General features: G+C 40.1%; 4 protein-coding genes across 5 annotated transcripts; all 4 read left to right on the top strand.

The window, feature by feature from the left end:
- The first annotated feature begins 410 nt into the window (after positions 1-410).
- On the top strand, positions 411-6,390 carry rbm24b (RNA binding motif protein 24b). Its single transcript, XM_040031157.1, has 4 exons — positions 411-1,033; positions 1,147-1,270; positions 1,462-1,516; positions 4,134-6,390. The coding sequence occupies exons 1-4, from the start codon at positions 866-868 to the stop codon at positions 4,492-4,494; spliced, it is 708 nt and encodes a 235-aa protein (XP_039887091.1). The 5' UTR covers positions 411-865; the 3' UTR covers positions 4,495-6,390.
- A 930-nt stretch (positions 6,391-7,320) lies between these two features.
- grinab (glutamate receptor, ionotropic, N-methyl D-aspartate-associated protein 1b (glutamate binding)) lies at positions 7,321-11,818 on the top strand. Its single transcript, XM_040031137.1, has 7 exons — positions 7,321-7,496; positions 8,079-8,432; positions 8,503-8,603; positions 8,817-9,017; positions 9,259-9,387; positions 9,484-9,627; positions 10,651-11,818. The coding sequence occupies exons 2-7, from the start codon at positions 8,135-8,137 to the stop codon at positions 10,801-10,803; spliced, it is 1,026 nt and encodes a 341-aa protein (XP_039887071.1). The 5' UTR covers positions 7,321-7,496; positions 8,079-8,134; the 3' UTR covers positions 10,804-11,818.
- On the top strand, positions 11,667-13,693 carry LOC120733108 (speriolin-like protein). The gene is made up of 4 exons (XM_040031145.1): positions 11,667-11,847; positions 12,723-12,941; positions 13,037-13,161; positions 13,282-13,693. The coding sequence occupies exons 1-4, from the start codon at positions 11,688-11,690 to the stop codon at positions 13,612-13,614; spliced, it is 837 nt and encodes a 278-aa protein (XP_039887079.1). The 5' UTR covers positions 11,667-11,687; the 3' UTR covers positions 13,615-13,693.
- Positions 13,694-14,866: 1,173 nt separating this feature from the next.
- Positions 14,867-21,361, top strand: smpd5 (sphingomyelin phosphodiesterase 5). Of its 2 annotated transcripts, XM_040031104.1 has the most exons (9): positions 14,868-15,088; positions 16,076-16,760; positions 16,905-17,267; positions 17,773-17,848; positions 17,971-18,111; positions 18,208-18,297; positions 18,391-18,454; positions 18,564-18,723; positions 18,909-21,361. In XM_040031104.1, the coding sequence occupies exons 2-9, from the start codon at positions 16,176-16,178 to the stop codon at positions 19,014-19,016; spliced, it is 1,587 nt and encodes a 528-aa protein (XP_039887038.1). In that variant the 5' UTR covers positions 14,868-15,088; positions 16,076-16,175; the 3' UTR covers positions 19,017-21,361. The 2 variants fall into 2 exon arrangements, with proteins under 2 accessions (XP_039887037.1, XP_039887038.1); XM_040031103.1 differs by having other exon boundaries at positions 14,867-15,088; positions 16,076-17,267.
- The last annotated feature ends 326 nt before the right edge of the window (positions 21,362-21,687 follow it).

Raw genomic sequence — 21,687 nt, 5'->3', positions numbered from 1 at the left:
TTTTTTTTACCCTGTGTGGATTAGAGAAAATCCAAAAGAAGTTCAAACTTGTGCACCCAATTCTTGTTTTCTTCATTAAAGATGTATGCTGTGCAATAACTCCACCCTGGGAAAAAAAAAGTTCATGGAAGATATTAAAAGCCCCAAATTACAATGACAGGTCATGCTCATGGTAATGTAAACTTCTAACCACAACTGTAAAGTAAGTTCCCTAAATTGTTCCCCAAACAAACAAAAAACAAACTAGTTTTAAAAGTGTCTATTATAACCGGATATTGATGATTGATTCTGTTTATTTCCAATAGGAGGAGATGCTATAGGAAAATAAAATAAAATATAAAAAAAACAGCTTATACTACAGTAAACTAAGACGATCGTAAAGAATACATTATTTGAGCAAGATTTTCAGCTTTTTTTTTTTGCACTTTCATTATGAACTTATTAAATTACACCCCAGCAAGTGCTGTGCACCCACGGACTGCATGAGTTTCCGGGGAGAACTGACATTCCCAACATGCTATTATTTCCCAGTCAACCCTAACTTATATATGAACATACATGGTCGAAGTAACTGAGTAACTTTATTCAGCTCTACGCTGCGTGCCCTTGTGACAGTTTCAGCAGTTGTGCGACAGTAGGGAGCCTGAACACGGTGTGGTGGTCTGGATCTGGGTGGAGTTAAGGATCCGTGTCACGCACACTGACAACTGGGAAGCACACACACAACAAACAGGTGTCTTCCTCCTCTTTCAGACGCACAGTCACACTTTCGGGGGGCCTCCTGTCCGCACACTGAACGCTCCTCTTTCCTTTATCTAACTTTTAAAACTCCCCGGAAATCATTTTGAAACACAGCTTTCACACAATGCACGCGGCACAGAAAGACACCACCTTCACCAAGATCTTTGTGGGAGGTCTTCCTTATCACACAACCGACTCAAGTCTGAGAAAATACTTCGAGGTGTTTGGAGAAATCGAAGAGGCCGTTGTTATCACTGACCGGCAGACGGGCAAATCCAGAGGTTATGGATTCGTAAGTAAATCTTGTAATTATATAACGATCCGGTCAGCTGAACAAGTCAAGTAGAATGCGCTGTTTCGTGTGCAGGAGTATCATCTCATGGAAAACGCGTTGTCCTAATTTAGGTGACCATGGCAGACCGGGCCTCTGCCGACCGAGCCTGCAAGGACCCCAACCCCATAATAGATGGAAGGAAAGCCAATGTGAACCTGGCGTATCTTGGGGCCAAACCCAGGGTCATTCAGCCAGGTGAGGGACTGGACCTCAGTTTTGTTTTTATTTTATTTTACAATCGAATATAAAAAGAACTAAACTAAATTAAGCTAATTAAAGTTTATGGAAACAAATCTAAGAAAACTTGTAGGTATTTTTCTTCCTGGTTTGTTTTTTAAAATCTTTAAAAAAAAAAAATGTTTCACAATGGTCTGTATCAACTCCAGGCTTTGCATTTGGTGTGCCTCAGATCCATCCAGCATTCATCCAGAGACCTTACGGGTATGTGAAGCTACATTTTGTTTCTGTCACAAAAATCTGTCTCTATTAGAAATGCCCTTGACTATATTTTTTTCATTATTATTGTTTTAAACGTGTATTTATTATTGCCTCCATCTGTTTCACCCTGACTGATGACATGTGAGTGTACATGTGTGCCCCTCTGCTTGAGGTTGATTGTGAAGGAAGTGAGCGTTTGTCCCCAGCCACTGCAGGACTTGTCTTCATGTTGTCTATTTCTCTCTGATCTGACAGGGTCGGTAACGGTTAAAATAGCTGATGAAGTGACATGATGATTTGAGGAATAGCTGAGTCTGCATTGGGCAGAGCGCTAAAGTGTTACCTGTATACTCTGACATACACAAACGAACAGAAATGGTGACTAGATGCATGGAAATCTTCTGCTGTTGTTGTTTTCTTTGATGATTTTTTTTTTTCAGTTTTCCATAGTACATAGATTGGTGTGTGCCTTGTTTTCAGTATGATGTGGCGTTCAGCTTAACTGTGTGCTTACTTCTACTTGCAGTGGGGGATGTGGGGCGTTCAGAAGGGGATTTTTTCATACAGACTTTTCCAGTCATCATAGGGAGTTATAACTCTGCGATGGGGTGTTGATTCTTTTTCCCGTTTTAATGATTGTGCTTTAGCCTGTGTTTTTATTTATTTATTCCTGGTTTCTGGTTAACATGAAGTTCACTGTGTTTTGTTGTCAAAAGGGGTTGGGGTTGACGATCACTCAGTGTGTTAATTTCAAATTCAATCCCCGGCAACAAAACAAACACTGGCTTGCATGTGGGAGTTCATTTTCTGTTTCCTTACCCAGGATGCTGTGTTTTTTTTTTTTTTGTTTTTTTTTTTCAATTAACCTACTGCTTTCATTTGTAGCTTACATCTACAGGTACATATACTGAGTATTTTCTTTCTGATCAGTCACAAATATTCAGTGTTTTTTTTTTTTTTTGCCATCACTCAAGTGGTGTGTATGAGTGTGTTCGATTGCCTCCCTCTTTGCAGAAAGGCTGTGCTTTGGTGAAGTAAGTTATTTTTTTAACAAAAATGTTTCAAATTAAAGCTGGATCACTCTGTTGAAATTTTATCGTTATGAATTCATTATTGTAGCTATGACACATGAGTTTAGGTGTGCTCATATAGTCCCTGCAATATAGGGTGAAGACAAGAGCTCTTAGCTCGTCTCTTAGGCAGCAGCTGTTGGCTACAGTGATCCGCATGGCCTCTCAAATTCAGATGGAAAAAAGGGAGTCACTCAGCAGCGCTGTTAATAATGTATGGCAGAGACGGAGCCGCTCGGCTGCGGACGACAGGTGGGACGAGCCATGCGCCCATGAGGCGTTTTGGGTATGTGCTGGGGATTATCCATGTGCCCTGGTGATTTACAATGCACCTTTATTTAGCTCTCCACTTGCAGGACGACAAAACCTCCATGCCCTCCTTTCAGTAGTCACACTTAAAGTCAGCTGTGACCTTTACAGCATTTAAACACTTTGTAGTAAAACCAAGTTGCGTCACAAAGCGAGGATACCAGCGTGATGGCTTCTGTCTTGTCAAGTTGAAAGCTGTTAAAGTAATTAGACGGGTCACGCTCAAAAATAAGCATTGGGAGTTTTCTGGAATCGATGTGCCTCTATAAGACAAAAGAGTTAGCCTTTGTTTCGCCTCCCATTTTCACTTATCAGTGGGGACACCTTCAATCTGATCATAGTGAGGTGTAGGCAGTTGTTGAGGAGAGCTCTGCCATGTGTCACTGAAGGAGAAGATCAGCTTGTCCTTTTGCGATGACAAGAGGAGCAAAAATAGCATGCAGCCAGCCTCCCTTGTCACTCAAGTTGGCCGTGCGTGTGTATTTGCGCGGGGTGGTGGTATGTCTGGAAGGGTAGAAGAGGTGCACGTGTCAGTGGATAAATATACTTTACACCTGCTCCTCGGTGTATTTAGTTAGCATGACTCTGACAGAAGTTTAAAGTGGAGGCAAGTTTACCCAGATACAAAGGTTGTATGTTTCCATCATCATCAAATGGAGATGTCCCTTTATTACACAGTCTTGTTTATTTCTTTTTCAAACAGCCATCTGCACAACATGATACAGCTAAGCACCTACTTTTGATAAGATGCTGTATGGTTACTTTAACAGCTACGTGCAAAACAGTCATTTTTCTCTTTCTTTTTTTTCGTTTAAGGACCTATTAACATGTGTGGGCATGCTTGTATGTGTGGTGTTGGTGTTGCAGTATGTGGACAGAACCATGTCCATTTCTCGAACTGATATGTTGTGTTTTTGCGATAAGCTCGCATTTTGTCAAATATGGTTTTCAGTGAAGCGTTGGGGTGCAGAGCTTGGCTATGTCTTCTTTTAATGGCTCACTGTGTTTCAGATTCGGGTGCTTTTTGAAATTTAAAGCTACGCTTGTGTTTCTTTGTGGTTTTTGCTGCTTTTTAACGTTTCATTTCTAGGTAGGGTTTTTATTTTTTCCGTTAATGAATGGATTTGCTGTGTTCTGAGGACTGGACTGACATATTTGGCACCTGCTTTTCAGTTTTCCAGCGTTGGAAAGATGACTGACTGTGGCTCTGTTCTGACCCTGTGCATCTTTGTGTCCTACAGGATCCCAGCTCATTATGTCTTCCCTCAAGCCTTTGTCCAACCCAGCGTGGTGATCCCTCATGTACAACAGTCTGCGGCTACAGCAACAGCTGCTGCTGCCACTTCCCCATACCTTGACTATACTGGAGCAGCTTATGCCCAGTACTCTGCAGCTGCTGCGACTGCTGCTGCTGCAGCTGCTGCCTATGAGCAGTATCCGTACGCAGCTTCACCAGCACCGACGAGCTACATGACTACAGCGGGGTATGGGTACGCTGTCCAGCAGCCGCTTGCCACCGCTGCCACCCCAGGAGCAGCAGCAGCTGCTGCGGCCTTCAGTCAGTATCAGCCTCAGCAGCTCCAGACAGATCGCATGCAGTAAAACCTTTAAGACTACCTTACAGAAAGAAAAGAAGGGGAGGTGAGCTCTTTCCACGAAGAGGGTGAAGGGAGGAGATGCAGACAGATTGAGGCTGATTTAAAAAGAAAAGAAAGGTTGTCACTTCCAGGTTTTAACTAAGCAGAACCTCTACCAAAGAGCGAGAAGACAATGTTGAGACAAGTGAGGAATGTATATTTTATTCAAGTGAGATCAGTATTGGATATAAATGAATATTTAATATTTATTCAGCAGTAAAAAATTTGTCAGGTTAACTGAAGTTGACTCACTGGACATCAAGACAGCTGTTGCTGAGTTTTGTATATATGTTGCAGGGGTAAGTCCAAAGTGCATTCATGTCTTATGATCAGATTTCTTCCACGCTAATTTAAAAATCAGCGATAACACCTGGCGACAGTATGTTACACCTTCATGCAGTTCTCAGTATTGAAATAGTTTCGGACCATTTTTTTTTCTTTTTGTTTCACAAAGCTATCCAGGCACTGATGGAAACGTCAGTGTTTATTAAGACTTTTTATATATATATATATATATATACACATATATATTATTGTTTGGAGTGAGGTAGATTAGAGACCCTTGGGAAAAGAAATCCCTTTTAAAAAGTATTTTTTTCTGCGGCACATAAGACAAAATGCTCTGGTGACAGCTGAAGCTGGTAAAAGCACTCGCGCTTCTTCCCTTTTAATCACTCAAGTATGTTCAGCTAAAGGGAAGAAACGCTGTTGAATGTGAATCTTTCATTTTCATAAAATGTTTCATCGTGTGTTTAAATTATGCTATTTATGTATTTATTATGGAGCCTTACAGCAATAAACCCTTTGTTTTCATATGTTAGTATAAAAGTCTACTGTGGAACATGTCCATGTGTGCTGCTGCATTTCTCATGATCAAGAGCATATGATGGATGTGAACGCTCGGCTTTGCAAAGCTGTCGTCTGTATAAAGAACAAATGATGAGTGGAAAGGTAGCAGTAACTTTAAAGTGTTTCTTTTTTTTCTATACTGTTCTGTTGTTTTTATGTTGTCTAATAGATTAATAGCTCTTTAATGTCACTTTTGATACTTGAGTAATTTGATAACTGACAGGCTGTTTTTAAAATCGATCACATTTTATGTCTTTTGACATTAAAGGTTTTCTGATGCAAGAGCAACAGCTGTTGACCTTGTAATGCATGACTCAACTATACAGATATTTTATTTGGGAAATAAATCAAAATTTACCTTCAACTGTTTCTGTGTTCTTGTTTAATTGTTTGGCAGTATGAAAGAAGATTCTCCAGGTTTCTAAAAGGACGTTTAAAGCTGTTCTTTGGATGTTGGCTGCCTTTTGTTCTGTTCTCCATCAAGATGACTGTGTTTTAGGGATAGCTGTAAACACTCGCTGTTATATCTCTCTCCTGACCTCTTCCATTCATACCGATGATGATTTGAACCCAAAAACTTCACCTTTGGATTCATCACTCCATAAAATGTGTCCTCACTCGTGTTCAGGGCTGACAATCCTTAAGAATGGCGTCTTGACAGCCACCTTCCTCTGAGACCATTTTTGATGAGGCTTCAGTGAACAGCAGATGGAACTGCTTATAGGTCAGGTTCTGTGTCAGGTCTTTGCTGGAATTTATTATCATTTGCTAAAGATAGTTTTTAGGCTTGCCACTTCTTCCTTCTTCTTCTCCTTGTCCACTTTCGTCAGATTTTTAAGGACACAATGTTCTTTGAGAATAACCTTGTTGGGGCAAAAATACTATTACAAAAATACTAGTACCCCCTGTGTACACTGCACTGAAAATGAGTGAAAAAGCAACAAATTTTCAAAGGAAAACTTTGAAAGAAGTCTATAAATCCCTGGGAGTTGCTGCTCAAGACCACTTTTTTAAAATGACAAGAATACCTGATTGTTTAGAACAAAATATAAAGAAATGAGGGATGGCTCAAGACTTTTGCCCAGCTTCATGTTTATGATGCTTTACAACAGGGGTGTCAAACTCAAATACACAGTGGGCCAAAATTCAAAACTGGAACAAAGTCGCGGGCTAACGTTAATATTTATTGAAATATATTTATTCCTCCAGATATAAGAATGAATCTTTTCTTATGGACTCAAACACGTTTTGCTGAAAAACTGAATATGGAACAAGCAAAGCTTAATACTAAACAATATATATATTAGCTGTATAATACCAGTAGGCCAGCTCTGATAGTAATTTGGTATGGCTTCGAGGGCCAAATGTAATTAGGCTGCGGGCCAGAGTTTGACACCATAGCTGCTGCCTCCTGACACCTGCTGGTTAATGTGAGTATTGCACACCATTGAGTCGTGACACCTTGAGCTCTGTGGTTAAGTTTTCCCACGAACGCCTGTTTCACATCGAGCTTTGAGCACATTACTTTCAATTTTACTCACACGTTGGGCGGAGCTGAAGGCCAGCGGCACTGCCAGGCCTGACGCATTCAAGCCATATCAAAGTTACTTAAGGAGGTTCTTTGATTTGTTTTTAATTTTAAGATTTGCTAAAGCATTTATGCACACACTATACGTTGAATACCAATGACATAGGGGGCGAAATCTTCTCTTACAAAAATGCTGGTTAATCACGTGAAAGTTAAGCGAACATGACCTGACGTCGGTCAAAGTAACTCATTTAAAATAAATTTAAACATGGCTTAGTTGATATCGAGTTTTGGTGTTTATGTGACGTATTTAAAATATATATATATATAGCCAGTGTCCTATCAGAAAACTTTCTATCTTTACGGAAAGAAAAAGCTCGCAAATCATTGCGGTGAGAACATCGGTATCACCTGTCCCATTTCTCCCATGTTTCGTGAACGCGGCGCACGCATTCCGTCTGTCGAGCGCGTTAAGAGGAAGTCGTTCTTTAGCAATCACAGTGCCTTAAAATTCAAAAAACCTGCAAAACGACACCCACAAATGATTCAAAGGGAAGCCATTTGGAACTGAAACGTTTCTTCCCAGCAATGTGAGTAGCATTTAGAGACTTCAGCTATCATAACTGTTGATCTCTGCTTCCTTTCGCCTGCCTTTTTTTTTTTTTTTTTTTTTTAGAAAAAACATGTCTATACTATGTTAATCAATTTAACAGAAAAAAAAAACTCACATGCTAATTCGTTCTTTGTCAGAAATATGACATGTATTTCCATGTCTTATTTTAATTCAGAGGGCCTGCGGTGTGCAGAATACGTGAGCTAAAGGGTCGTTTCGTGGATGAAAGTCAGATTTGTGGCCTATTTCTTTTATCCTGTAAACCTCGCGATTCTCGGGATGTTTCAAACGGTGCCGATTCTTTTTTTTTCGACCCTGGTGTCAAGTGAGCTCCACGTGTGGACTCGTGCTAGCGGCAGAAGCACTGACAATATGTACAGTGGTTACAAAACGCTTGTTTTAATTGAGATATCGGTGTTTGTGGGAAAACAATAGGTACCGGAAGTAACCGCTTCCACGTGACTTCTGTATCGCTGCGTGTATATGTGTATACTTCGCTGCCAACATTATCTGTCAAGTCGCATATTTGTTGTTCTTCTTTGTATTTTATCCTTTTCAGAGGTTATCTCGTATCCCTGCGCACCGGACGGTATCTGCTCCCGATCTAAGGCGGAGATGACTACCGAGAAGACTGAATACACTCCCGTGATGGTGGGAGCATCTCAGCCACCTCTCCCCGGGCAGCCAGCGTTTCCCGTTGCCTTTGGCACGAATGTGCCGGGTCCAAGTACGCTCGAGGGCCACGTACCTGGTGCTGGTGTCCATCCCTTCCCTCCACCGACTGCGTTTGCACCCGGTGTCCCGGGAGATTTCGGAATGGCCGTGAACCCCAACCAAGGACAGTCAGGATTCGCCAACCCATCATATCCTGCATATCCTCCACCAGCATATGGCTTTAATGAAAATATCGCAGGTGGGTGTTTGAAACACTGCCACTTTTTTTTTCTTTTAACTTTGTTCTCAGTTTGTCATTGCCATTGCAGGAGACGTTTTCCATAATGAGGATCCACCAGCTTTTCATGAGAATCAAGAGTTTGATTTTGGATTGGATAACAAGACAATACGACGAGCGTTTATACGAAAGGTAAGAAGATGCTTCGGTTATTTTGAGCCACGTATATTTGTAATATTTTCATCAAGTATCTTTGAAATAATCAGCAGGGTTATGTTACTTAAAGCTGAAACAAATGACTAAAACTAATATTTCCTACTTGGTAGGGTCAAACAGATACTTCAGTACAAACAAGATATTCACCTTGTTTATTATTTACAAATGTGTGTTCACTTTTCCCTACAGGTATTCTTGGTGTTAACCGCTCAGCTCATGGTGACATTCGCATTCGTGGCTGTTTTCACCTTTGTGGAACAGGTCAAGGTGTTTGTAGCGGCGAACATGTGGACATATTTGGTGTCCTACATTGTGTTCTTTGTGTCCGTTTGCGTGATCAGCTGCTGTGGAAATGTTCGTCGTAGACACCCTTGGAACCTGGTTGCACTGGTAAGCCAGGGGGTGTTTTCATCATTGTGTAGATTTTGGGGAAGGAAATCCTACTTGCACTTATGTAACTCCTTCTTTCAAAAACTGAGTTGGTTAATTTATAAGAAGTCGAGGGGTCAGGCAGCTTTTGTCCTGAAGTGTTGACATTTTGTATTTGAGGTTTACAGTAAAAAGTTGTGTAACTGTAAAATCATCTGTGATTTATCTGCCCGCTGATGTACTGTGCTTGTCTTCTTTACAGTCCATTTTGACTCTAAGTATGTCCTACATGGTGGGAATGATCGCCAGCTTCCATGAAACCGATTCGGTGATCATGGCTGTGGGCATCACAGCAATTGTGTGCTTCACGGTGGTCATCTTCTCTCTGCAGGTTTGTACCTGTAGATCTCTGCCTCTGGTCTACATATCGAGTGCGTTAATCATTCTTCAATATGTAAATAATCATAGGTTTTTCTTCTTCCAACAGACCAAGTATGACTTTACTTCCTGTTACGGGGTACTTTTCGTCTGTTTAATTGTCTTGATCGTCTTTGGCTTCCTCTGCATCTTCATCCGTGACAAAATCCTGCATATTGTCTATGCTGGACTGGGAGCATTACTCTTCACCTGTGTAAGTCCTTAAACAAACTCGTCACTACTGCTAGGTCGGATTTGTGTGAAATTTTGTGTTGGTGCTTTTATTTTGTGATGCTGTAACCTAATCTAACTTGGTCACACATCAAAACAACAGTAATCAGCTGACATTTGTTTAGGGTCTTTCTTTAGAGTTCAGGGTTTATTGATGTACCTTGTGGCTGGATTTCATACAGATGCTTTTCACAGAAGTCTGGTCAGTGGTTATAAGAAGGAGCAGACAGTCACAGAAAATAAGGAAGAAAGAAATGAACAAGACAGACTTTACGAAACACCTGTCTTCAACCCAGACTTGCCACAGCACCCCAGGCAGCATTAAAGATGTAAACATTCGGTGTGACAGCAGTGTTTGTTTTCAGAAACATTACCATCACAGAACAGCTTTTTAATAATTAAAGGACTACACTCACCAGACACTGTTAGCTGTACCAGGCTAGATCCCGTTTTGCCCTCAGAACTCTAATTCTACATGGCAGGATGGATCCATGCTTTTGTATAATTTACACCAAATTCTGACCTTGCACCCGGTGTGGTCTTCTGCTGCTGTAGCCTATCTGCCAAGGTTCCACCCATTCTGGTGCTCATTTTAGCTGTAGCTACATATTCCTGCCTTGTTATTGGCTAATTAGATATTTGCTTTAACAAGCAGTTAAACCAGAATACCCAGTGAAGTGACTGGAGAGTGTACATTTAAACGAATGGCATGTTGAGTCTGGTCGGAAAGGGAATAAAGTGAAAGTGAATAACAGAGTGGTGGTTTCGCAGAGGCACATTATTGAAGCTTTAAAGGTTATTTGAATGTTCATCTGGACAAGCAAAACGAAACCAACCTATCTCCGTAGCTTGATAGTGGCGCTAACTGTAATTTGGATAATGGAAACTGGAACTAATGTTGCACCACACATGAACAGAAGTCAGATCTTTATATATAAATTTTACATTTTCTTTTCTGTTATTTATTGGTGAAAATCTTTGACTGTATTAAATTTGTGTGTTGCAGTTCTTGGCTGTGGACACTCAGATGCTTCTTGGCAACAAGGAACTGGCCCTGAGTCCCGAGGAATACGTCTTTGCTGCTCTAAACCTGTACACAGACATCATCAACATCTTCCTCTATATTCTCGCCATCATTGGCAGAGCCAGAGGAGGCTGAGCAAAGGGAGCGACAATCAAAACTGTTTTCCGTTCAAACACGGAAGCGAATTCTGATAATGTTGATTTTTGCTTTGCTTTGTAGTGTGTATTCGTTACATAGTTGAAGATTGCTTTTGCTTCACCCAGTAAATGTAGTTTTTGTATGATGCTATGTAGTGTAAGTAGGACCACATAGCCTCCAGCTTAGAGATTGCTACAGTTTTCTGCAGTATATGTACAAAACTTGTATTTTGGTTTAGAAAATTGTATCCTATGCCAAACAAAACCATTAAAAAGGACAAAGGTTTGCCAAAATGATCCCAAGGTTTTTTTTTCTTTTTTCTTTTTGTTTTGGTGTTTTTGTTTTTTGTTTTTTTACCAGGAGGAGTTTTAATTAGCCAGAAGAATGCTTTGTTGATATCTAGTCTCATTAGCATGTGGACTTTGGGATTGTTTTGTCAAATTTTTGTTTGCTGGGATCAAAAGTGAATCTTTAATGCTTAACCTAAAAAAACAGCAGAAATAAGAAGGGCTAAAATGTGCAGTAGATGAAACCATAACTGCAGCCAAACCTAAATATAAATGTATGTGACTCCATGACAGCTAGGCAAGATTAATCCAATGATGAAACCTTTTAAAAAGTGATGAATTAATGGTCATTCCTTCATGTATCGAGGAAACTTAAAATCTTGATGCGCTCTCTCTTTCTCTCTCTCTCTCTCTCTCTCTCTCTCTCTCTCTCTCTCTCTCTCTCTCTCTCTCTCTCTCTCTCTTTCTCTGTTTTCATTGAACTAAAAGAATCCTGTCAAAGTCAACTGCTGCCAGAGTTCTGTTGTCATTTGAATTGATACAGTTTTGTTTTGGGGGCATTTTGTGGCTTAGCTGTGAAACTGAGACCCTCCAATGAATCTGGAGCAAACTGCTGTGGCCTTGCGGTTAAAAAATGACCAGCTCAGACAGGACAATGATCAGCTGAAGTCGATATTAAGTGTGGTCAAAGAAAACATAGACCTCAGAGCTAGGATGGAGAGCTTCAACAAAGATACTCTGGAGGAATTAACAGGTATTGTGGTTTTCTTTGCCACTAGGTGGTGGCATCAGTGTTGACTTCTGACTGGCTTTGCTTAGAAATCTATATTTTTTACTTCTTTAAACAAGTAATGTTATGTCTACGTGATGTATAGTAAAGGGTAAGCATTTATAAATATATTTTTTCTGTATTTTATTAATCCTCCTTAATATGTAGATCCAGCATTTTAAAAAACAACACTTCGTAGTAGAATAAATGGACCCAGGCTATTTTTCTTTAAAATAGCCTGGGTCCAATTACTTTGTCCTCAATCTCTCTGTATTAATGACTAATAAATATTATTTTCAGTGTACATTAAAGTAATTTTCAAGTTAATTGTTTGAATGGCATTGCCCCGTTCTTTGAAGCGTACAAAGGCTAGCGAGGGCAACAATAGATCCTTGGTAAATGCATGTGCAGCATAATGACAATTGCTTTTATTTAATTTAATTTATAGAGGCGTATTTGTTATCCTGCATATTACGAGCAACATGCTTTTCAGGCATCTGTGGTTAAAAAAAGAGTGGTTCAAATACAGTACGATAATATAAAGTACTAGAGAGATAAAAGGGGTAATTTAAGTCAAATTGGGTTATAAAATGGGACATTTTGGGGGGAATATCATTACAGACACACACTCTCTAATCCTTCGGTTAATCCATATTTTAAAATCAGGTCTATGCCATGGGGTCAACCAGCTCAGAAGGACTGAAACAAGTGTGATGGGGTTACGCCTCCACTCTGGAGCTACAATCAAAGAAAAGCTTTTGCAATAATCACTGGTTTATTAGACAACTTTCACTGTGCACATACCTCTGATTTTCTGCTTGTTATTAATGATGAATAACAAGGCCGTTGTTTTTTATCAGTTTGCTCCATCTCAGGAACAGAACCATTAACTCAGTGGCAGCGCACCTTTGATGAGAAACAATTCAGAAAAGACTTGCAACAAACCAAACCCAAATGGGAACATCGATCTTCGTCTCCCATCGACTTCAAGTCTTTCATCCAAAGCTCTCTGCACACAGACACAGATGAGACAGCTGAGCGTCACAGCCGCAGAACTGATGTTCCTCTTGACAGCAAGGGTGATTGTTACTTCAAATGCAGAAAATGTTTGAGCTGTAATTGCACTGTTGACACTCTAAGAAAGAAATAATTCATTTTTATTATCTATCTTCAGCCCCAAACAGGCTTCTTGGAGAGATTTGCTATCAGCTGGATAGGAGAATTCTCTCCTACATCTTCCAGGGTCACACGAGGCTCTACGGTTTCATAATGGCCAATATACCAAACAAGATAATAGAGGTAAGAATTATCACAATGATATAATGAGGAGCTCAATTTAATTAGTACAAATGTGTCTGTTGAGGAGTTTCCTGTTTAATATGGCAGTGCTCATATTCACCTTTTATTTACTCATTACAGGTTAGCACACATCCACTGACAGGGAAGGTGGACCAAGGCTATCAGCTTCATCTCACTCAGAGGCATGCAGAGCTCGTGGAAAGGCTGAGCCAGCGTGGGTATAAAGAAGCACTTCACCCTCCTTTTACTGAGTTCATTGTGAACACCTACGGGATCCTAACGGAAAGGCCAAGTGAACACAGCACACAGGAAATGGACTACAATAATCCAGACTTCCTGAAGAAGGTGATAATGACCACTGCACCAAGAAAGCTTCACAAGGACCTGCTGGTTGTGCTCACTTGCCTCTGCATGATGGCAGAAATGGACAGAAAGCCACTTCTTTTTTGGTAGCTCCAGATCCAAATTTGGCTTTGCACCATCCTGAAGCTGGAATAAATGATTCGACATAGCAAATAATGTGTGTCTATGATTTTGTGCTTAATGAAAAATGTCTGCCATTTGATAGAGAAACCCAAAAATGAAACTCACAATTGCACATGTGTTTAGTCATTTCAACAACACCAATCAGCCAGCTTTATTTAACCAGAAAAACAATGAAGTATCCAGGGGTTTTAAAACTGTCATACACAAATAAGAAGCACAGCTTGATGACAGATGTCTTAACAGTAATTTGATTTCAGCCAATATTCAGTGCAGTGTGGACTGCTATGGTATCCCCAACAATGGGGATCATGAGATACAGCATCAGGAAGTTTTCGTGGACCTAACTTTAAAGAGGTGATACTACAAAATGGCAAATATAGGTCTAATGCAATCTGGAGTTCTGTTTCTTCGCTTTGTTTCACATGTGAAGTAATCTGTTATTCTACAGTACTTTCTAAAATCTCAAGGCACCCCTCATTTTTGCTTGCAGTGACGTTCTTGTCATTTTTAAATAGTCCTGAAAAATAACTCTTCGGGATTTCTGAGGATCTATCAAAGTTTTTCTTTGCACATTGGCTGCTTCCTCAGCCTGATTAAGTCAGACGAATTTGTTTGTTTGCTTGTCTGTTAAACCACGTGAGACGACACAGTTTGACATAAAATAGTGTTTCTGCACCTAAAAGGTGATTTACAAAGAGCTGTTGTTACCATGTTGTGCAGTTCGTCCCTAATAAATACATAAATGAATGAATAAATAAGAGGAAATTGGATAAGTTTAGGACAAAGGGAGAAGGGAGTCTAAAATCTATCTACAGCAGATGAACAGTATCTAAAAGTTACGTTAGGGTTGACACAAGACTTTTGCACAGTACTGTATATGCTATGCATTTTTAAAAACTGAAATTGAAGCAGGACAGTTGCTGGCTCCGCAGTATGTAGTTTAGTTTGTCGTCAAGTAGGACTTTATTATTTTACTGTTATTATCGGAAAGTTTCATTTGTTACGTTAAGTCATATTTACGTCACTAACAATAAGTAAATATACTTAAAACAATTCAAGAAAAAACACATGTATGGAAAATAAACAGCACAGTGACTTAGAAATATCAAATTCAATGCAGTTTTTCATTTGGCGAACAACAGCAGCTGATGCTGTAGGTCGCCCCAGGTGAGGTCACGTGCCATACGGGGCAGACACCATGACAACGCTGTAGGGGTGTGGCTTAATAACGTGACACACACCGAGCAATAAGAGCAATATGGTTTTATGTATGTTCAAAAGGACTGCTTTACTAATGTTATTATCTGCTTTCAAGCTAGACCGTACGTGTTTTCTACCGAGCATGTGCGAACAATACAAAGAAATTAAATAAAATAAACATTTCAACCGGCTGCTCGTTGTGTGGGTTCATCAGACGGACTGTGCCAGTTTACATGCTAAGGTAAGTAGACGTGTGACTTCCACGTTAGCTGGTGTTTTAAGCTAGCAACGCAACATCAAGGGTGTATAATGATAAACGACATGTAAAGAGAAGTGTTAGCATTTACTGAGAAAAAGATTGTGGGAATTCAAAAGTATGAATTTGAGAAGTGAAACGGTTAGCTTAAGCTTACTTGCAGATGGCCGATGAAGAGAGAACGAGTTATTCAGCTACATTTACCATTTACCTGTACAAGTATGTTACGAGCAGTGGCACAGAGATCTCTTGCTGATTAAGAGGCTAGATGATGATTTAAGTTACGGTAGCCTGTGTTTGTGTAACCTAGTTTTATTCCGTGATTTTTTTTAATAGTTAGGAATGTTAATCGAAAGTCAGAAATGGTCCTCAACCTTTGAACGCACCACCCTGGGGGTCCATTGTTAAGCAGTGTTTGTAGTATGATCTGGATTTTCACTGTGAATTAAATGCATCACCAGCTCATATTGCTACAGTTAACGCCCTGATAGAGAATATGCTCGCCTTGGATCGATATAATTGTGTATAATATGTATGTGCTTTTCAAACGACAAAAAGCAGCAGTACAAGGTTTGAACAAGATAAACATTTGTACTGTTTTACTTTACATAAACTCATGGGCCTTAGATGGTGTGTTAGATCTGTAAAGACACAAAGGTGTGGTGCTCAAGGCAAATTTTCACTGAAGCCTTACTCTGCCTTTTAATTAAATAAAATCTCTACAGATGGTGACAGCTGGATAATGTCAAGGCTGTTTCAAGCATGTTTTTTTTTCTCTTCTTTTAAAAGCAATCATTATGCATTGCGTAAACAATGAGTAAGCTGTCTGTTGTTGCCTGTGCATTTGATTATACTGCCTTCAGTTCTGTGCAGATGCCAGTTGCTTCATGCTTTCCAGAAATGCATGTACGGGCATGAAGTCGTAAAGCAGGTTATTCCATGAGAACGATTATTTCCTTTTTCTTGTTTCAGTGTCCAGTGGAGTCCCATGAAGAGGAGACGCTGCACAGGAATGAGGCCAGGCCGAGAAGCTCTGACGTTGTTGATTGTTGTTTAGAGACTGTAAATCCACATGGCCCTGCAGCCTTCTGTCTTTCCTAATGGCTTTGTTGCAGGCATCCATGCTGTGGGATGGGCTTTTATCGTGCCATGTTTCTGGTTTCTTGATCGCCTCATTGCTGTGTGCAAGTCCACCACTCTGGAGCAAAGTCAGCGGCTGGAGCAGGAATGCTATCTTCGCCCCCTCGAAGTCTTTTTTGGCTCCATTACCTTCTTTATTCTTTTTCTCGCTACTGCCCCTTTGGCTTTTCTTGGCTTTCTGCTTTGGGCACCTCTTCAGGCCTGCCGCAGGCCATTTAGCTACCACAGAGAGATGCCATCCTTACCAGAGAAGGCAACAAACAAGGGCTTTGAGCTGACTGGTAAGGCGTCATTTGTCTTTGCTTCAGCCAACCTTTGTCTGCTGCCTGACAGCCTGGCTCGCTTTAACAACTTGGCTAACACTCAACGTAGGGCAACTGCTATTGGCCAATGCATTGTGCAGGGCATATCTCGCCCTAATATCCGGATATTAGTTGATTCCCCCAGCAGCTGTGGTACTCTCAGCCCCTCCAGCAGCATTCTTCCCACAGTGAACTCACCTACATACGGGGCTACAGTAAGTCAACATCCTGACCCAGCTGAAATGCATGATCTAAATCTAAATTCTAACATAGATTGTGTACCCAATGATGATACAGAAGAGCCTTTGAATGAGTCCACCTTTCCCCTCCTCAATTCCAACCATAACTCTAACCAACAGGACCAATCAAGTCAGCAAAATCCCCGAGCTTTGAGCTCTCAGGGACTCCGCCAGCAGAGTGATGTACCCTGGGAGATATCGCCACTGTTTCCAGCCAACGTTGACATACTGTGCCTTGAAGAAGTGTTTGATAAGAGGGCTGCACGGAAGCTCACCAATATATTGAAGCTTGAATTTGGACACATACTGTATGATATAGGTGTGTATGCATGCCAGCCACCATGCAGATGTTCTTCTTTTAAGTTCTTCAACAGTGGGCTCTTCCTCGCCAGCCGATTCCCTGTCCTCGAGGCCCAGTACCACTGCTTTCCAAACAGCCGAGGCGAGGATGCACTGGCTGCCAAGGGTCTGCTTTCTGTTAAGGTGCATTGCTTAACGTCCCCCTCTTTAATCTGTCTTTCTTTTTTTCCCTTTTTTTTTTTTTTTTTTTTTTTTTTTAAATCTTCAGATCTGCTAGTTTTGGATGCTTGCACGTCATCGTATAGGGATAAATTGTGTTCAACGTTTCATTTTAGAAGTATGCTTTCATATTTATGGACAGGAAGTGGAAATTTCATCAGAGCTTAGCTGATCTGAGATAAAGAACTGAAACTGTGAGCAAAATTCGTGACACCTCAAAAAGTTTAGAAGTCAGTTTAGGTCCATTAGTTAACTTTATGATGTGGAAATATGTGATATAAAGAAGTAGATGCATGCATAATAAGGAGGGTCATCTTATGAAGTTACAGACCTTTTTAGTGAGGTATTGAGTGTTGATTTCATTGGACTTTGTTGCTTTTATGTAAAATGGAATTAATACTTGGGCTTTTGTATCAGTTTGAATAAACAGAAAATATGATGCCATGATTGTTTTTGTTTTAATTCCCAGGTGCTTATCGGGAAGAACCAGAAACAGAAGAGAGTGGTTGGCTATTTTAACTGCACACATCTTCATGCACCAGAGGGTAGGTCCCAATTTCTGATTTGGCTTAATTAAACAAATTATAAAATCTTTTCATATTTAAATTTTTTTTCTTTTTTAATTTTAAGTTGTGTTTAGGAGACCCTCTGTGTAATCCTATTTCAGGTGAAGGGGAAATTCGTTGTATCCAGTTAGAAATGGTAACTAAGTGGATCGCGGAATTTCAAGCTGCCAACAAACAACCTGATGAGGATGTTGTTTTTGATGTGCTCTGTGGAGATTTCAACTTTGACAACTGCTCACCTGGTGTGTTGCTGTCTCATGCAAGACTTTATTCTGTTAACATTTTTCCTTTTTGTTAATATTGTGTTTTTAACCAGTTTTTAAAATGTATTCATCTAGATGATCGTCAGGAACAGAGTCACTCTGTTTTTGAGGAATACAAAGACCCTTGCAGGGCCGGACCTGGAAAGGAGAAGCCCTGGGTCACCGGTTTGTACTATTTATTCCTTGTAGCACTTCATAGTTTGACTATATGACAAATTTCAACAAAGATTAGAGAATTTTTATGGTTTGTTTTTGAAGGTACTCTGCTGGAACAGCCCACATTGTATGAAGAAGATGTGAACACCCCAGAAAATCTACAGAGGTACTTTTGCCACTTTGTTGTTTTCAGGAAAACTAAATTTCTGATAAGAAATCCTTACACACTGTTTATGGTTACAGCAACCTGCCCTGTCTTTTTCATGCTCTTGTAGGACTTTGGAGAGTGAGGATCTGAGAAAGAGGTTTATCGCTCCTCCTGTACCTAAGGCAGACTTTCCGTTGGTGTACCCTGAAACTGACCAGCCGTGGATCGGACGACGGATCGACTATATCCTGTACCGCGAAAGCTCCATTTCGAAGCAGTGCCGAACAGTATGTGCCTCTCTTATTTCCCTGTGTTCAGTCCCCAGTCTTTTCATTTGCTCATTTGTGTTTGAAATGTTTATATCTGTAGATCATTCAGAAAATATTTGCAAATTGCAGAACTACTGACAGCCTCCTCATTTAGAAGAATAATTTATCATTAGAAAATGCATAAAATCTTTTTTTCCATTTAGGAAATTGAAGAGGTGACCTTTATAACTCAGCTGGCTGGGCTTACGGACCATATTCCTGTGGGACTGAAACTGAATGTGGTTATGGACTCAGACTCTGCTGATGAATGAGGACTCATTCAAACAACAGTACAAAATGCACAAAAAAAGTGCACTGCTTTACTCTGTACAGGTACAAGAGTGTTTTGACTATATACTTGAATTTGTAATTTTAATGACCAAGGAGATTATACCTCAGGTGAACTTTATACAGATTTATAGCATAAAGGTTTTATAATCGATGCATTTTATATATCAGGGGTTGTTCAGGCCAGAGGTGTTGATTTTTATAAAACAGTAGCATTCTCCTGTCATAGTTTCCTACCAAAATAAATGCAAACAATGAATTTTATACCTTTCTTTCTGACAACATTTAAGAGGTGCATTTTTTTTACTTGTCCTTCTGACACAGCAGACAATAGTACTGTTGTGACTATCATCCAGCTGCTAGACAAAATGTTGACAGCACACAATTATGATTATAATGAACAAAAATTTCAACAAACAGTTCATTAGTAAGTAACAGTTTTGTTTTCTTATATACACAACCATGCCAGTCTTACAGTTCATCAAAGTAGCAGAGGCTTTGAAGAAAGTAAATACGAATTAAAAAGCCAGAGTGATTTAAATGTTGCTGGAAACTGAACTTGAAATTGAAATTAAGGAAATGATGAATATAACATCAACTCCAATTTAAGAGCTGCAACATGTGATGAGATGCAACAATAAAATATGGCAGGTGAATTGATATGTACAATTAGATGTTCTTCTGGAAAACCTTGAGTCCTGGCATTCATGTGGATGTGATTGTGACGCACACCACTCACCAAAACAGTGATGCTCACATCCACTACAAAGGCACCTCCAGACGGCGGGGCAGGACAATACACTTCATTTGAGACTTGCTCAGAAGAATAGACCAAGCTGTTGATCCCACCTGCAAAGTCTGCAGATCTAAATGCAATTGCATGTCCACTGGATATAAAGGAACAACCAAACATCACAAGACATCCCCAGAGTTCCTGTGTCCATTCCCTGAATGGGTCAGCTGGTTTAATGGGTCAGGTTTTCATCATATCTTAAAGAAGGAAGTGTATATGCTTCAGTTAGTGGTTTTTAGATCTGGACAAATGTAACAAATTAAATCAGGGGTTCCTCAGTTGTCTGTTCTTGGACTATTACTCTTTAGCTTTTACATGTTCCAGCATAAAATATCCTATTCAGATGATACACAGTTGTAGTCATCATTTCCATCCAATGATCTAACCCTTGTTTGCAAATTAATGGAGCAATAACTGATCATAGTATCTGCTGTCATCATTTTCAACATTATTTTAGAACTGAACAGAGATGAGACAAATATTTGTTGTTGCTCAAAAAGGTCAGAGAACATTTGTTCATATTTATCATTCATTTCTCGGAAACACAATGAGCAAGTCTGGTTTGATATCTGGTTTGTTCACTAGATGGGCTTTCTATCACTTTAAAGTGCATATTCAAAATGAGGAATTTTTTACCTCAACCTGACTATGAGAAATTGGTCCATGCATTCATATCACGCAGGTTAGACTATTTGAATGCTCAATTTGCATCAGTGGGACAACTTCAGCTCATTCAGAAAGCAGCAGGCAGAGTCCTTATGCATACAGTTAGGTCCATAAATATTGGGACATCGACACAATTCTAACATTTTTGGCTCTATACACAACCACAATGGATTCCAAATGAAACAAACAATATGTGCTTTAACTGCAGGCTGTCAGCTTTTATTTGAGGGTATTTATATCCAAATCAGGTGAACGGTGAAGGAATTACAACAGCTTGCATATGTGCCTCCCACTTGTTAAGGGACCAAAAGTAATGGGACTATTGGCTTCTCAGCTGTTCCATGGCCAGATGTGTGTTATTCGCTAATTATCCCAATTACAATGAGCAGATAAAAGGTCCAGAGTTCATTTCAAGTGTGCTATTTGCATTTGGAACCTGTTGTTGTCAACTGTCAAGATGATATCCAAAGAGCTGTCACTATCAGTGAAGCAAGCGATAATTAGGCTGAAAAAACAAAACAAACCCATCAGAGAGATAGCAAAAACATTAGGCGTGGCCAAAACAACTGTTTGGAACATTTTCAAAAAGAAGGAACACGGCGGTGAGCTCAGCAACACCAAAAGACTAGGAAGACCACGGAAAACAACTGTGGTGGATGACCGAAGAGTCCTTTCCCTGGTGAAGAAAACACCCTTCACAACAGTTGGCCAGATCAAGAACACTCTCCATGAGGTAGGTGTATGTGTGTCAAAGTCAACAATCAAGAGAAGACTCCACCAGTGTGAATACAGAGGGTTCACCACAAGATGTAAACCATTGGTGAGCCCCAAAAACAGGAAGGCCAGATTAGAGTTTGCCAAACGACATCTGAAAAAAAAAGCCTTTACAGTTCTGGAACAACATCCTATGGACAGATGAGACCAAGATCAACTTGTACCAGAGTGATGGGAAGAGAAGAGTATGGAGAAGGAAAGGAACTGCTCATGATCCTAAGCACCTTATCAGTGAAGCATGGTAGTGGAAGTGTCATGCGTAGGCATGTATGCCTGCCAGTGGAACTGGTTCTCTTGTGTTTATTGGTGATGTGACTGCTGACAAAAGCTGCACGATGAATTCTGAAGTCACTGGACAGCGCTTCACAGTGCAGATGGACAATGACCCAAAGCATACTGCAAAAGCAACCAAAGAGTTTTTG

Source organism: Simochromis diagramma, unplaced genomic scaffold, assembly GCF_900408965.1.
Source record: "Simochromis diagramma unplaced genomic scaffold, fSimDia1.1 OVJJ01000361.1, whole genome shotgun sequence".
Taxonomy (NCBI): domain Eukaryota; kingdom Metazoa; phylum Chordata; class Actinopteri; order Cichliformes; family Cichlidae; genus Simochromis; species Simochromis diagramma.
The sequence above is the reverse complement of the archived record's forward strand: the minus strand, read 5'-3'. Positions and strand labels throughout refer to the sequence as shown.

Coding starts and splice junctions, on each gene's coding strand:
- rbm24b (XM_040031157.1), top strand. CDS start 866: ATGCACGCGGCACAGAAAGACACCACCTTCACCAAGATCTTTGTGGGA. Junction 1,271..1,461: donor ACCCAGGGTCATTCAGCCAG/GTGAGGGACTGG, acceptor TATCAACTCCAG/GCTTTGCATTTGGTGTGCCT. Junction 1,517..4,133: donor TTCATCCAGAGACCTTACGG/GTATGTGAAGCT, acceptor TGTGTCCTACAG/GATCCCAGCTCATTATGTCT.
- grinab (XM_040031137.1), top strand. CDS start 8,135: ATGACTACCGAGAAGACTGAATACACTCCCGTGATGGTGGGAGCATCT. Junction 8,433..8,502: donor CTTTAATGAAAATATCGCAG/GTGGGTGTTTGA, acceptor TTGCCATTGCAG/GAGACGTTTTCCATAATGAG. Junction 9,628..10,650: donor GAGCATTACTCTTCACCTGT/GTAAGTCCTTAA, acceptor TGTGTGTTGCAG/TTCTTGGCTGTGGACACTCA.
- LOC120733108 (XM_040031145.1), top strand. CDS start 11,688: ATGAATCTGGAGCAAACTGCTGTGGCCTTGCGGTTAAAAAATGACCAG. Junction 11,848..12,722: donor TACTCTGGAGGAATTAACAG/GTATTGTGGTTT, acceptor GTTTTTTATCAG/TTTGCTCCATCTCAGGAACA. Junction 13,162..13,281: donor TACCAAACAAGATAATAGAG/GTAAGAATTATC, acceptor TACTCATTACAG/GTTAGCACACATCCACTGAC.
- smpd5 (XM_040031103.1), top strand. CDS start 16,176: ATGGCCCTGCAGCCTTCTGTCTTTCCTAATGGCTTTGTTGCAGGCATC. Junction 17,268..17,772: donor AGGGTCTGCTTTCTGTTAAG/GTGCATTGCTTA, acceptor TTTAATTCCCAG/GTGCTTATCGGGAAGAACCA. Junction 18,298..18,390: donor GGAGAAGCCCTGGGTCACCG/GTTTGTACTATT, acceptor TTGTTTTTGAAG/GTACTCTGCTGGAACAGCCC.